Genomic DNA, 14835 nt, shown 5'->3' on the forward strand with positions numbered 1-14835 from the left:
GAGCTAAGAGAGAACACAGCATACTTTTAGGCTGAAGCCTAACCCAGGTCCGACCTAATGCTTTGTTTTTTTGTAATATATAGTTTGCACACATTTAACCTGCGTGATCCATGAGAATTTAATTCTGCGATCTAGAGACCTGCTACTTTTGAAGGGTTGTATTCCATGGAAAGTAAAACATTTTGAAGTGGCCATGTTTTTGCAATGTAGCCCACTTTTGTGAGCCCGTACTTATGAAGTCGGCATTAAGATCAGGGTGCCTAAAGTAACCTTTCTTCCTCATAAGACTTAATAACTAATTCCCTGACGATGGTAGCTCTGTTCATGAACATACAATTTTCATCCCAAATGACAAATGCAATTTTGGTTTAGCAGTATTATGCTTTTAAATCTTTATTTAATAGGAAATCTATGTTTTTAATTTAAAAACCCAATCAGCACTTGGTGAATGCACAAGATTGTCTGAGGCCACACTGGCCTCCACTTAGAGATGAATGCGTTTGAACAGCTGTTAATGAGCCTGCTTTGGAAAGCTCTTATCTTGGACATTACCCAGGAAGAACGCTTCACACTAATTGGGCAGATGAGGACCGTTTCAGCCTTATTTGGGAGCAAAGTTGCCCATCTAAGTTCACCAGTATTCACCTATATCTGTTATCCGGAAGTCCAACGAAGGTCCAGGAGGGTGTTATCCATGCCAGATATCGAAGAAATCCCATAGTTAAAGAACCATTTACATGTAATGTATGTAAATGCAAATTGTTTATATAGTGGTTATCCTGAAATCTGGCTCGGATCCAGTCCTCCTTGGCCTGTGTTGGACCCTCTTATCCATTATGGTGCGTTGCTAGTGCTGCCTCAACTTAGTTTTGGCTCTGGGACTTGTTCCTGAGTCTTGTAAGAAGGAGCCTGTCACCAGAGGAGCTGAGAATCAAGGTTTTGTTGGACTGAGTTATTTTTACAAGACCAGCTAGCTCCCATATTTTTACTCCTTGGGAACAGTGAGGTAAACTTGCCTAATGTCTTTAAATTCTGCTTTCTGAGACTCATTTATATTGAAGTCCTGAAGGTACCAGACGAGAGACCCAGTAAGACCATCACTGAAGAATGTGACCCTTTTTACTTGCTTCCACAGCTCGTCTCGGCCAAAGCTTTTTCCTCTCTTAAAACCTTTGACATGTTCCTGGCTAATATGGAGCCAACTATGATGTCAGTTTTAGCCTTGGCCTTCCAACCATACTCCATATGGGCCACAACCAGGAAACTCTTCAGTGCACTAAACTACACCACAACACTCAGCTGCCCTCGTAGGTCACAAATAAACAATAACATAACCTTGCATAGCGGGCATCACTAGGCAGTATGCACCAAAAAGCAATGAGATGAGATTTCAGTTAAGAGCTTTACTGCATCAGGATGGTAGTGTGGTCGGAATCAGGGGGGCTCATACCATTCTAATGTGTAGGACCGATACAGGCTCTCAGAAGGGACAAGCCAAAAAAGTGTTGGTATGGAAAGATTTGTGATTTATAAAGCAAGAGTAATGTTTAATTTGTTCTCATAATTAACATGACCCTAGTCCTTTAGGGCCTTAAAAGATGTGACACAGGCATCTGAATAACATTTGTTTCAACTCCTAATTCATCATTGCAACTCTGTCTCACACAGTAAGCTTACCATTAAGTGCTCTGCCTTCAGACATTAAAAACCTTGGTTTTTCTGTAAGTTTGCCTCTGTATGTGCCTGTGAGGCCTAGACCCTTAAGGAACCTTGGCATGTGTCAGGGAGGCATAGCCCTTTCCATCAGTATGTGCCTGTGAGGCCTAGACCCTCAAGGAACCTTGGCCTGTGTCAGTGAGGCATAGATCTTTCCATCAGTAAGTGCCTGTGAGGCCTAGGCCCTTAAGTAACCTTGGCATGGGTCTGTGAGGCATAGACCTTTACATCGGTCTCTGTATGTGTCAAAGTCACAGGCCCTTACGTTAGCCTCGGTTTGTGCCAGCGAGTCCTAAGCCCTGACATTGGTCACAGTATGTATTGGCCATATCTAGGCTCTCAAATTACCCTCAGTGTGTGTCAGTGAGGCATAGACCTTTACATCGGTCTCTGTATGTGTCAAAGTCGCAGGCCCTTACGTTAGTCTCGTGTCAGTGAATCACAGGGTATTAGTTTAGCCCACGTGTCTTAGTGAGTCCTAGGCCCTTGTGTGTCATTAAGTCCTAGGCCTTTAAGTGAGCCTCGGTGTGCTAGTGAGTCCTGGGCCCTGACATTGGTCACAGTATGCGTTGGTCTGATCTAGGCTCTCAAATTACCCTCAGTATGTGTCGGTGAATCCTGGGACCATACATTGCCCTCAGTATTTGTGAGCGAGTCCTTAAGTCAGTCTCTGTTTATGTCCATAAAACCTAGGCCATTAAGGTACCCTCAGTTTGTGTTAGTGAGCCACAGGCAGTACAGTTAGGCCCCATATGTGTCACTGAGGCTCAGGTCTGTGAATCCTAGGCCTCTGAGTTAGCCTTGATATGCGTCCGTGAGGTCAAGGCCCTTAATGTGGTCTCAGTATATGTCAGAGAATCCTGGCCCTTAAATTTGTGTCAGTGTGTGTCCAGTGGCCTCTACCTCGTAGCAGCCTTTCATCATCAAAAAGGCAAGTATTACAATACCATCTGTACCTTTGGAAAGCTCACCTTGGCCAGGCCAGCCCAGCTAAAAGCCTGTTGGCATAGAAGGTGGAAGTTCATGAAGGCTGTCCACAACCGACTGGCTATTAATATGTATTGCATCGATCACTCTCCTCTTTTGAGAGTTGCGTAACATATATTGTTTGGCAGATTCTTAGTGTTTTTTCTAGATAATAGTATCAAAAATCATATCAGGCTTTTCTTTGAGTTGGCCATCAATGTTTTCTGGCCAAAGAAAGTACGAATTGTCAAGTATAGTTAAGTGAGGCGATGTTCCAAACTCTGTTTAATGCTGTTTTGCTGGCGTTATATTTGCCAGCTTTCTCTCATCCAAATTTCAGTATCTGCAACTATTGAACCAAAACTGGAGCTGGCCTAGTTTCTCTTTCAACCTTCTCAGCTGCTGTGTGGTGTTATTCAAACAATAAATGCTGGTATGCCACCGACTCACTTAAGTAGTAGCAAAACACTGTGATGAACTGTCTTTTGAAACACTCATCAGAGAGGCATTCCACTTGTCCCACTAGTAACATTTGTGCTCCAGAAAAGCGTTCTTCCACAGGACTAATCACGTCAGGATAATTTGTGCCATATTCCTGTTGAAAAGTCTTAGAGCTACTGATTTGTTCGCCTTTTCCACACTTTGATTGGTTCCCATAGGAACCAATCTAAAAGGTTGCTCCCTTAGACATTTACTAAAAACAGTGATACTCATCTTCTTAACTTTCCTATTATTGTTTTTCTTACATTTTGTGTGGGTCCCTTAAATAACGAAAGCAGTTCTCCGATTTTTGGTGTCGAACAAAGGAATTACTTATGGTGGGAGATCTTTATCTGCTCATGGGAAGGCAGCTTGTTGCATTCTCACAAAACTCCATATTAGCGTCCATAGGAATTTGCACTGCTGGTGGTGTACACTAAATATAGCAAATATGAATGCCACATATGGAAATCTGGTTGTACAACATAACCAAATGATAATTACTTTTCTTTTCTCAATTTCTGTTTATCTAGTGCTTTGTACTTGCAATGACATCTGGACAAATGTGGAATCATATCCGAGGACCTCCATACGCCCACAAGAATCCCAGTAATGGACAAGTGGTAAGAGCAGGGTTTGTCTACTAAATGGTTGTTGTGGTGGCTAGTGAGCACAATCAGTGATGCATAATTAGATTGCTTTCTAGCATAGTCCTATTTTACACAGCATCAGGCTAAACTGCTTACCAAGGTTTATTGGCCAACTTTGAAACCTTTTAATGTCAGATGTATCACTTTTTAGTAGGCTAAAGTGCTTTTAGAATATTGTTCTGAATGTAAAACGCTCTAACCGGAATGATAGGGGATACAGACTGCTTAGAGCTTCCCTCAGACCCACAGTTAGAGGGAAGATGGAAACCTCATTTTCTTTGCTAAGGCCACTGCCTCTTCTATTTAGGTAAACTGCCCATCTCCAGGCTGTCTTGGCGTCCGACGTAGGAGCTGAATAGATACTTCCATGTAATCATGGTTCTCCGTTAGACTATCTAGGCCTATGTGAAGGATACGGAAACAGATTTTGGTGTATGGAATTTTCATGCTTGAAGCCTCTAAAAAAGGAAACGTTTTCAAAGAATGCAATATTTGGAGTCAATATGATTACTAGGTCCAATTGTATCAAATATTGACAACATAAACCACGTCTTTGTGAATGGCCACTTTAACTTGCCCCAGAAAAGACGTAATGGAGTACAAAGTGATCCACACAGGCATCAGTCCTTAAATGGTACAACATTGGTGTTGCTCCTTTAAGGAATCTAGATGCTCCACTGTCTCAGCATGCACACCCTAGTCAGCTAAGGGGCTTATTTTGATGCTGAGGTGAGAGTATGAAACCATTCAAACCAGTTTTTTCAACTGTGCTCCTACTTTAACTGGGGGAAAGAATAAGTATAGCTCCCTTCTCCAACACAGAATATTCTTTGATAGTAATAAATATTAGAATAGAGCATGGGTACTCATAAACATTTTCCAATGGACTCCAAGTTTGGTCTGTGATGTGACAGAGGGCTGCTTTGATGTCAGCAGGGTGGTGATCCAGTGGGGGAAGGCGGGCGGTATGGTGGGTAGAGGGGAAGCGGAGCATATACATCTAGTGGCTGAATTGCTCAATGTGAAACCAGAAAACCTGTTATTAATCCCAGCTTACCCTATTTACCAAATTGTGTGATCCTAGGCAATTGATTTATTCACTTTCCTTCTTTTTTTCTTCATATCACATATCAGAGGACCTTTAAATACATTGCTTCAGCATCTTTGCTGTTCAAAACCTTCTCCTGTGTTTGATGTAATAAACTATAATGTTTTTCATGTATAATGGGAACCAAGGTCACCCTAAGAGTGCACATAACAACTGATGTGCTTCTTTGTTCACTGTTGGTATTGTTGTCCGTTTAGGAAGGTGGGGTGGGGGGGCGGGTGTTGTTTCTAAATTCAGATTTAAAAACTATGACTTAAATACTTCTCAATGCACTGATATCCGATATACTTAGGTGAAGTAGTTCTGCAAGTTAATGAATTATACTTACTGAATTTTGAAAAGACTATCGCTTGAACAGCAGCCCAGTGCTGCTGTTGATCAGGGGGCCACAAGTATAGGCCAGGCGAGCAGCATGCGGCCCCTGCGGCTGTACCTTGAGTATCTTTAGAATAGAATAACATGGCCATGATCTGTAGTCTGGTGAACTAGAACAGGAGGCAAAAAGTGATTATTTAATCATACTATTGAGTTAGAGTGGCCTGACCCCTTAATAATGTCAGTTTTGAATTCAAAGCTGGTGCAGTAATGCCATGCAGAGGTGTGATCTGATCTCCAGCTGATCATGCTGCACAAGTCCAGGGTCAACAGTAACTGTTGTGGGATACCCTTAGGTTATCTAGAGAACTTATTGCAGGTTATTTCATAAAAGGAGAAAGGGATAGCCAGATTTAGCTAACTACAAGGTAATACGGTCTCTGTTAGTTTGGTTCCCGAGGCATCCAGTACAGACCTGTTCATCTTGAAGTTCTACCATATTCTTGTGGAAAGAGACTTGGCGTCCTTTAGGATTTCCAGGCAGTTGGAGGACAGTTGCAGATAGCCATACAACAGGTGTTATGCGACCATACTGCTAAGCACAGTGATGGAAATTTCGGATGATTGATCTTGCCTGACAAACTGTATAAGATACCCACATGTGCAGAAGCCTTCTGTATGGTTCTCAAGTCATGAGAACGTCTGGATACCATCATTTGCATGGCCAATGAGGAGCAGTTTGGACTCCCTTTGTGTTCCACTTTATTGCCTTATAGAGAAGTATAGTGACAGACCAGTTTCTAAGTTGTATATAAAAAAAGCTTTCATTATGGACTTGGGCTCTGAGAGACTGAAAGTGAAGTATTTGAATCAAGCTTTATGTGGTAGCAAGATGGTCCCCCATTTCGGAAGAGCCCCTTGAGCAGTCCATTGTGCAGCATCTTTTCATGCTCCTCTAATAGATTTTTACTAAGGTAGTCTGACTTGGTATTTTTAAAGCCCAATATGTGAAGATCTCAAAACCGATGCCAGTGTCCCATTTTGTAAGGCACTCACAAAAGCATCCTTGATTTTGTTCCATTGTTTTTGAAGAAGTAATACATTGTTTTCATTGTGTTGCTTCTGTCACAAGGAGGACCTATATTATTAACAAGGACAGAAGGACTTTAGAGGGTGGTGGGTCGTTCTCTCGGTTCTAGCATATTCATATTCTACATTTTCTCTTGCCACTCACTTTCCTTGTACTGTGAGTTGCCATACATTACATTTGTTTGTGGGCAAGGTAGTTTTTGGATGGTGGCTGCCTTGAAAATGTTTTCTTCCTGCACACCCAAAATAGTCTTAAAGAGCTATTGTAGATCGACTCCATGTGTGTCATCTTCATTGTGAGGGGGTCAGGTGCTATTTGAAATTTGGTTCTATGCAGAGAATTGCACAGAAAGAGGAAACCTGTTTGGCTATTGGGTGATTTTTGTGTGTGACTGTGAGACTCAGTTTGTTAACAGTACAAACTTCTCCAGCTGCATTTGTGACTTTATTGCGGTTTTAGGTACACTGTTATCAGAGGCTTTTGATTTAGGTGATGTTTTTATCCACTCACCTGGAAGCAATTATGAGGCATTCTGGAACTTCAATAGGACTCAAAGCAATAGAATGACCATCACAGACCAAACACAAACCTCTTTCATAAATCCCTTTCTTTCTGACAGGCTTATTGCTGGTTTTATTCACCCCTCCCATGTAAGAATGTTTGATGGGAGTCTTAGTTGCCTGGTTTGCAGGTAAAATTGCACAACATAAAACAAGGAAACCTGCAGACCAGTGCCCCTCCTACCGACCCCTGTCACTATTAAATACCAATAAGAAATGATTTGCTAAAATCCTAGGGAATAGATTAGCCCACCTACTCCCTAGCATTATCGGACCAGAACAAACTGGGTTTGTCCATGGACGGTCCTTGACCACCAACTTTAGAACTCTGTTTGGCGCTATCGCTTGAATAGACCCGGCGGTCCCAGCTGCAGCTGTGTTTTTAGATGCTGAAAAGGCATTCCACTCTGTGGAATGGCCTTTTATACTGGCTGAGGTGGCAAAGTGAGCTAAGGAAGGATGATGGATTCAACCCAGATCTGTGACTGGGGGGGCGAGTGTCTGAAAAGTTTCAGAGCTCCATCCATCATCTTCTCGTGTTTGCTTTGATCGCCCTAAGTTGGCAGGGTATGCCCAGATGTGGGTCCCTTGTTCACTTTGCCACTGGATTCAAGCTCGCCTGGCTGATGACGGGTGTTCCCAGAAACCGGTCCCAGGATACTTGTTTCCGGTTCAGGGAAGACCTGGCTCGGCAGTTCGGTCTGGACTGTTCCCATGAGGCACAGGGTTAAGACTGATTTGCATATAGCTGGGTCTGAACTGAGGTGGCGAAGTGAGCTAAAGAACGATTATGGATTCAACCCAGATCTGTGACTGGGGTGAGTGTCTGAAAAGATTCAGCGCTCTGTCCATCATCTCCTTGTGTTTTGAGTGGGAGAAGTCAACATCAAATTAATACAAGTTCTGTACATGAATCTCACAGTGCGTGTATACATGTATGGTAAAATGTCCCTCCCTATAGCGATTACACACGGAACACTACAGTGGTGCCCGCTTGCACCCCTCCTATATGCACTGGTGGCAGAAAGCTTGGCATGCGCTTTACATGAATGTCATTCGCACGGAGGCATATGGTTCCCAAATTACAAATGAATCATCTCGGCATATTGTAACGCCTTGACCGTCTCAGGATCGTTTAACAGACACGATAATGAGAACGCAACCACGTGTGAAGGTTTAGTTATTTTAATGAAGGCAAAAATAATACAAGGAATAAACAAAGGTTATAGTCACTGGAATCCTCCAGGCTAAGTACGTTACCAGCCCACAGCACTGATGGTCCTAACCGTCCTCTGCATATACGCCGATCCCGGCGTATGCCAACAGAGGGCAGAAATGAAATGGCCGACAATGCCAATCGGTAGGCTGTGAGGGGCACGAAGTGTGTTGGGGAGAATCGAGGAGTCAGGGAAACACCCAGCCGGGGTCTCTACCTGAAGGGAGCAGCCGCTCAACCTCTTCCTCAGACTGCACCGGGACGCGGAGTCACCTCCTGGTGATACGTCACCGATACCCCAATCACAAGCAAAAAAGACTGAACCGAGAGCAGCCGCTCGATCGATCCCGTGGATTTCCGAGTCTGTAACGCGGCAAACACCTCCTGGTGTGCGTTATAGCTGGCAGTCCCTGTATCTCTGGTCGGGCTGGGAGTTACGACTCCAACCAGCAAAAGCGCCACTGCGCTTTGACTCAGCCGAGTCAAAAAGCGAAGCTCAATGGTTATCCGGTAGAGCTTCCGGGTCCTTCACAGGTGACGATGGGGCAAGACACGGCCCAGGGAGTAATGACTCGACCTACCTCCGTTCTTGCCTTACTGGAGCACCACTCCGGAACACTGCTCTTCACTAAGCAGGTACGTCGGTGTAAACACAATAGCCGACAGCGTTGTACCTCCCGGTTCCTCCCTTTATAGGGCGTGTTTTCCTTGAGTTATGTAACAGCTCTCCTGTTTACATAAGGGCGTGTTTTCCTTGAGTTATGTAACAGCTCTCCTGTTTACATAAGGGCGTATTTTCCTTGAGTTATGTAACAGCTCTCCTGTTTACATAACCTCTCAACCGCTAAGCATCCTGGGAGATGTAGTCCGTTTTCGCTGGTTACCGTTTTCCTCCCCTCGCATGACAGGAATTCTTGACACATATGCAGATGACACTGTTGTACATTAGGAATCCCGGGCAAAACTTGGCGCCAGTGTTGCGGGAAGTGGTAAGATTTAGCGGTTGTTCAGGACTGAAGGTTAATTGGGAGAAATCCTTGATATTCCCGCTCACAGCATCCACTACTTCTACACAAATAGAATTCCCTTTAGTGTGGACCAATGAGCCAGTGCGATACTTAGGGATACAGATACACTCGGATCCTGACATTGTAATCAGGGAGAATTACGGGAAAGCAGTGCAGAGACGATGGAGAACTAGATATGGCTACCCCTCTCTTTACTTGCCCGTATAGCGCTCATGAAAATGATTGTCCTCCACAGATTTCTCTTCCTGTTTACTAATATATCGATATTATTACCAAAGGCGGGATTTTGCACAGTGCGCACGCTCATGATTCGCCTGGCCTGGCCTGGCCTGGCCTGGCCTGGGCTGGGAAGCAACCGCGCACAGGATGGATCACACTGACCCTCCTTATAATATGGGTGGGCTAGATGCCCCAGACCAAGAAATATACCACAGAGTAGCGCAGATCGCACATTCACATTACTGGATTAATGGGCGGCAAGACCTCCCACACTCGTTCTTGGAAAGGGAAGCTGCTGCCCCACTGTCGCTTCCGCGCTACCTGTTAAATGCAGCGTGATGTAGGTTTCAAATAATTTACCCTATAGGCCCCACCAGTTACTTATTCAAGAAAGTGGCGAATATAAGCCAGGCCCCACTACTGTACTCACCAAAGCTCCCCATAGAGTAGTGTACATGGCTCCCATTGAGTGCCGATAGAGCAATAACACAAGCATTGCAGCATGCAAAACTACATATTATGAGGGACTTCTTCAAAGATGGTATCCTGATAGCCGGAGGAGAGTTTCAAGTCTTGATATCGGACACACCGTTGGGCACCAAATATAATTGCCATCGAGCACACCAAATGCTGCGTACACTTTTGAGTGATGATAGGGCGGAGCCGCCTGAAATAACCCCTCTGACATATTTGCTGAATGCAACCTCCCCTCCCCTGCCAGCTGGATCTCAATGCTATATAACCGGCATAGTGACGGTTCAACCAGCAGGAAGGCAAGATTGGAATGGCAGCAGGACTTATGTGTACTAATAACTGACAAACAATGGGTATACTGCTGCTCAATTATTAAGGCCATATTGCAAAATGGAAGCCATTGATTGGTGCACTTTAAATATCTCAACAGAGTATATTGTACCCCAGCCCGCTTATGCAGATATGGACTGCGCGAGGAAGATAGGTGTGTGAGATGTGGTGCTGAGCATGCTGGGTTTGGTCACCTTGCTTTGCCCTGCGATATACTCATTCTAGTTAAAATAGACGGAGGAGCTGCAGTGGGGTGCCAAACTCTCCAACATTGGCCCTGCTGGGTTTGGACTCTTGGGTACCCAAGTAGTATAGAAATCTAGTGTCAATGGGCATGCTATTGGCAAAGAGACGAGTTGCAATGCGCTGGATGAGAAGCCTGTTACCCACGATTTCGGAATGTTATACCGACATAAGTTATTGCAATGCGCATTCAGACACATTTAATGTCTTGATGCCAATTCGTAGAAGACTCATCACATATGGGAACCATTCAAAGCTCACTTACATAGTAGAGTAGTAACTGACACTGAAACATGCAGCCTATACTTTGAGGGCCAGGAATGCGAGGGAACAAGCACTGGTGAGAAATAAGGGAATATGGGGTGCGCGCGTGCTGAGAATACAGGACCATAGTGCTGCAGATGCCGGATGTCTTGCTCTGTCCGAGTGCTTGTTTGAGAGAGACAGTGTATATATGCTTCGATAAACACATGGTATAGTTGCGAGGAGTACAATCGTAGCTGGAAACTGTTATCCCAATAATGATCCAGCATAGATGATTGTTTTTGTTGTTGTTGAAGAACAAACTTTCCCACTGTCACTGGTTATCACTTGTTATATAATTACAGTGTAAATGATGCCAACTGCACTGTATGTACCCTATCTAAAATATCATAAAGTAAAAAAAAAAAAGTGCACAACATTTCCATTGAAAGAAAGAGATATTAAACATCTTTGGATTGGAGCCAAATATTTAATTTAAACGTCATATGTCCAAATAAAATTTTAAATACATTTTCATTGCTAAAGATATCTAATAAAATGTTTATATTTTTTGCCTTTTCACATTAGCGGACTGAAGGTGCGCTTAATTTGTCACGTGCAGCACACCAGATGTCACCAAATGACCATTGAACATGCTCTACTGAGCACTGATAAGTCTGACAAAAATATATTTTGCAGAGAAAGTTTAAAGTGTACACTACCTTTGTAAATACCTCTGTAATTTGACTTTCAGACATTTCAATTCTCAGATGTTCTCTGCAGACCTTTGTGGTGTTCCAGCTATTTTTCTCGCTCTTTATCTCTGAAAGCAATGAGATTATGTCTGGGGGGGAAGGAGGGGTCAAGATTGTTAAATGGTTGTCATTGTTAGTTTATTTCTATACTTATTCTCAGGCTTGTTTTAGTCTTTCAGATTTCCTACCCCAATTATTTTCTTGAAATGTTTTTGTTTTTCAGAACTATATTCATGGAAGTAGCCAAGCTCAATTTGTGGCTGAAACACACATTGTGTTACTATTTAGTATCCTTTATGGTTATGCATGCAAGCCAGACTGCTAAAACTATACACAACCTTCTGCTCTCCCACTCTTACTCAATGAGATTTAGAGCCTTCAAGTCACTATAGGTATGCATTGTTTCTTGAGTGCTCAAACAATATTTATTTGTAGTATTTTTAATGCCTTGGGTGCTCTTGTTATTGTCTAATGGCTGGGCTGCGGGGTGTGTATGTGCTTGTGTTGGTCTACCTGTTTTACTTTCCATTTAAGCCTTTCAAGGAGAAATGAGGAGACTGACTGAAGTTGTACTTTGCTGGTCCTTAATGCAGCTGGGGCAACGGAATACCATGAAATATATCCACTAAAACATTTATGTACAAGAGGAACACAATTTTCAAATTGTTTCTTGACAGACCAGTCAGAAGGCGGAATGTTTGCCACTCAGTTCCTCTCTTGCTTCTGAATTTACGCTCTCCTGTTTTAGAATATTGTGTGCCCCTTGCAGTGGACCCGCCTCTGCTACTCAAGTGCACCACTCTCAAGTCTTCTTTACTGCTCAGGTTTATGTGAGATTGATGGGTTATTCTCATTGCGCGTCTACTGGCCAGCATGCATGAGTACTTTGTTTCTGTTGGCATGTGCGCAAGGGAGGTTGGTCTGAGTGGCAGGGTGTCTGGAGGTCTGAAGTAATTAAACCACATCATGCTCACACTAATAGGATTCCATTGGCTCCCCTAAGGGCACTATATTCAAGGCCAGCTGAATTGCTGACGCAGCTATGTCAAGCAGCAAAATCCCAAATTGAACTTCAAAGCTGACCAGCTCCAGTGGCTCTCAATACTGCCACAGTAGAGATGATGGAGTGTAAAAATGAAAAAAGGCCTTCCTAATCTACGGATTTAGGACTTGAAGCAACACTCTCCTTTCTATGAAGCCCACACCAACAAAGCTTTAGTGTAGAGAGAGCTGAAGAAACAACACTCCAGGGAACACTACACTTTAGACAATCCCTTACACCCATGGAGCTTACTTCCCCCGCCATTCAGGAAATGTTTTTGATTTGTTTTAATTTATGTATTTGGACCTGTACAGATCCCCATTGCCTCTGGATAGGTTTGCTCTGTTAAATACATTGTACATACATTCATATAAGTCTTAAATGAAATTACATTTGAGTAATTATAACCTTTATTCTAACCCTAATGCTAAACACAACTGTACTTTATTACATGCATTTATTTTTAGTTTAATTTTATACAATTACAATTTTAATACTAAGGCTTACACCAACCAACAGTAAAATGTGATTGATTCATTTCAAATTAAATCTTTTTAAACTAATAACATTATGTATTGCTAACGCTTAATTTTCGTGAAATTATTTCTCAATTACAGTAATGGGTTTGTCTCTTAAAATAAACTTCTGTAATACCATTTAGTTACTAATAATCCTAATTGAATTACACATTTTGTTACCTGATGGTTTGGATGTGATGTATCTCAGTAAATGTAGACACAGTAAAGGTACTTCAAAAGTACTGAAGGGAAGTAAATGTCATAGAATTAATAGAGCAATATAAAGGTCTGCCATCGTGTACTTATGTTGTCACTCCTGAAGCAGATTCACTCCTTCCAGCTCAAGTGTTCTAACTTCTGATGGTGCCAAACTCCTGTTGGAAATGTTATTGTCTTGCACAGTGAAGTGTTCAACTTTAAAATGGAATGAGCCTGAATTACTTGGTAATGAATCCCTCCAAGACCAAAATTGTGGTAGTGGGGTGCTCTGACTCACATTGTCGCCAACTCAGTTTGTTGTTTTACCAATACCTGTCGACAAAGCAAAAAAAAAAAATGAAAGTGATAATGGACAACAATTGCAATGTAGTGAACACATGTTTGTGACATCTTTGGATTCCAAAATATGTGTGCTATTTCATGGAACATGTTTGTCTAGCATTCTCTAGACTCCAGGGCAGCTATTGCTTGACAAGAGACAATAGGAGAACATCGAGAGAGATTCACATAAAGGGGAGAGTATTACAGACTGTGGAGCAATCGCATGACTCAAGAGAAAGGGATTCTTTGTATCTGAGGTTTCACTTAATAATTATCAGACTGAACAACTATCATTTTTGCAAGGCTGTTTAATCAAGAGCATGAAGCATTAGACAGCTTACACTTGTGTTTTTGTTTTTAAGTTTTTGCAATTTCAAGGTAAGACCATCTTTACTTCATTTGGATTTGGAGCCTCCTGCAGTGATTTTAAGTAGTTATCTTAAATGAGTAGGTTCGAAATCTACAATGCAAATTTAATGAATGTCACTACTGTGAGCCGCTGTACCTAATCTGAGGGGTAGTTAAACACTCTCGAGTCAGACTAATGTGCACTGGCAGCCTGCGAATGCTGAAATTGAGAGTAAGGCTTTAGCCATTGTTCTCCTTTCCAAATTACATTCTCATAACACACCATAAGTATGTAAACCCATTTTTAATTTGTCTTGAAAGGGCATGCTACTTCTAGAGTTGCCTCTAGTAAATCGAAACCGAGCAGGTGGAGGATTCTTTGCTTCTATGCGGTGCAGGCAGGGCTGTGGCATCCATGACCTGAAGCATTGCAGAAGGTGACCACTTGATCCTCTTCAGGAAACTGATTGCAGCCTTGCTGACTTAACTTCACTTTCTCCATATGGCTTAACTGCCCATTTTAAATTGTTGAGCGCCTTCCAGTAAAACTCTGATGCTACTAGTGATGAAACCGAACTAGAAATAAAGAACGGTAAATGTTTAGTAACAAAATTTATTAAACGCATCCATCCGGATGCGGCGCTGCTGCCGGAAACTCACCTGATGGGCACGAGGTGCGGGTTCTGTGGTAGAGGGGTATACGCGGTCCTTACCCACGCAGGATATACCTCCGGATCCAGGAGAGTGGCGATCCTGATTAAAAGATCACCCCCCTTCTACATGACACGCACCTGGTTGGACCCCAATAGGTACATATGTTGGGGAGACTGGGAAGTGGGGCAGGAGGAGCGTAACCCTCATTTCAGTATATGCACCACCTAAACTACAAGCACGCACACTAAATAAACTGACAGATCTTGCTAGATGCATCGAATTCCCTTCACGTAATAGGAGGAGACTTTAACGATGTGATGTATACACCCATGGACTAATC

The 14835-nt window shown here is 42.8% G+C and overlaps 1 protein-coding gene across 1 annotated transcript in view; it reads left to right on the top strand.

Annotated features, from left to right (window-relative positions):
- Positions 1–14835, top strand: part of MAGT1 (magnesium transporter 1) — a 143918-nt gene that overhangs the window by 81867 nt on the left and 47216 nt on the right. The window contains exons 6-7 of the mRNA XM_085608234.1: positions 3696–3785; positions 11617–11680. Coding sequence (XP_085464360.1) covers positions 3696–3785; positions 11617–11680 — 154 coding nt within the window. The remainder of the gene's footprint in view (positions 1–3695; positions 3786–11616; positions 11681–14835) is intronic.

The sequence above is a fragment of the Triturus cristatus genome, chromosome 5_2 (assembly GCF_964204655.1).
Source record: "Triturus cristatus chromosome 5_2, aTriCri1.1, whole genome shotgun sequence".
NCBI classification, from domain to species: Eukaryota; Metazoa; Chordata; class Amphibia; order Caudata; family Salamandridae; genus Triturus; species Triturus cristatus.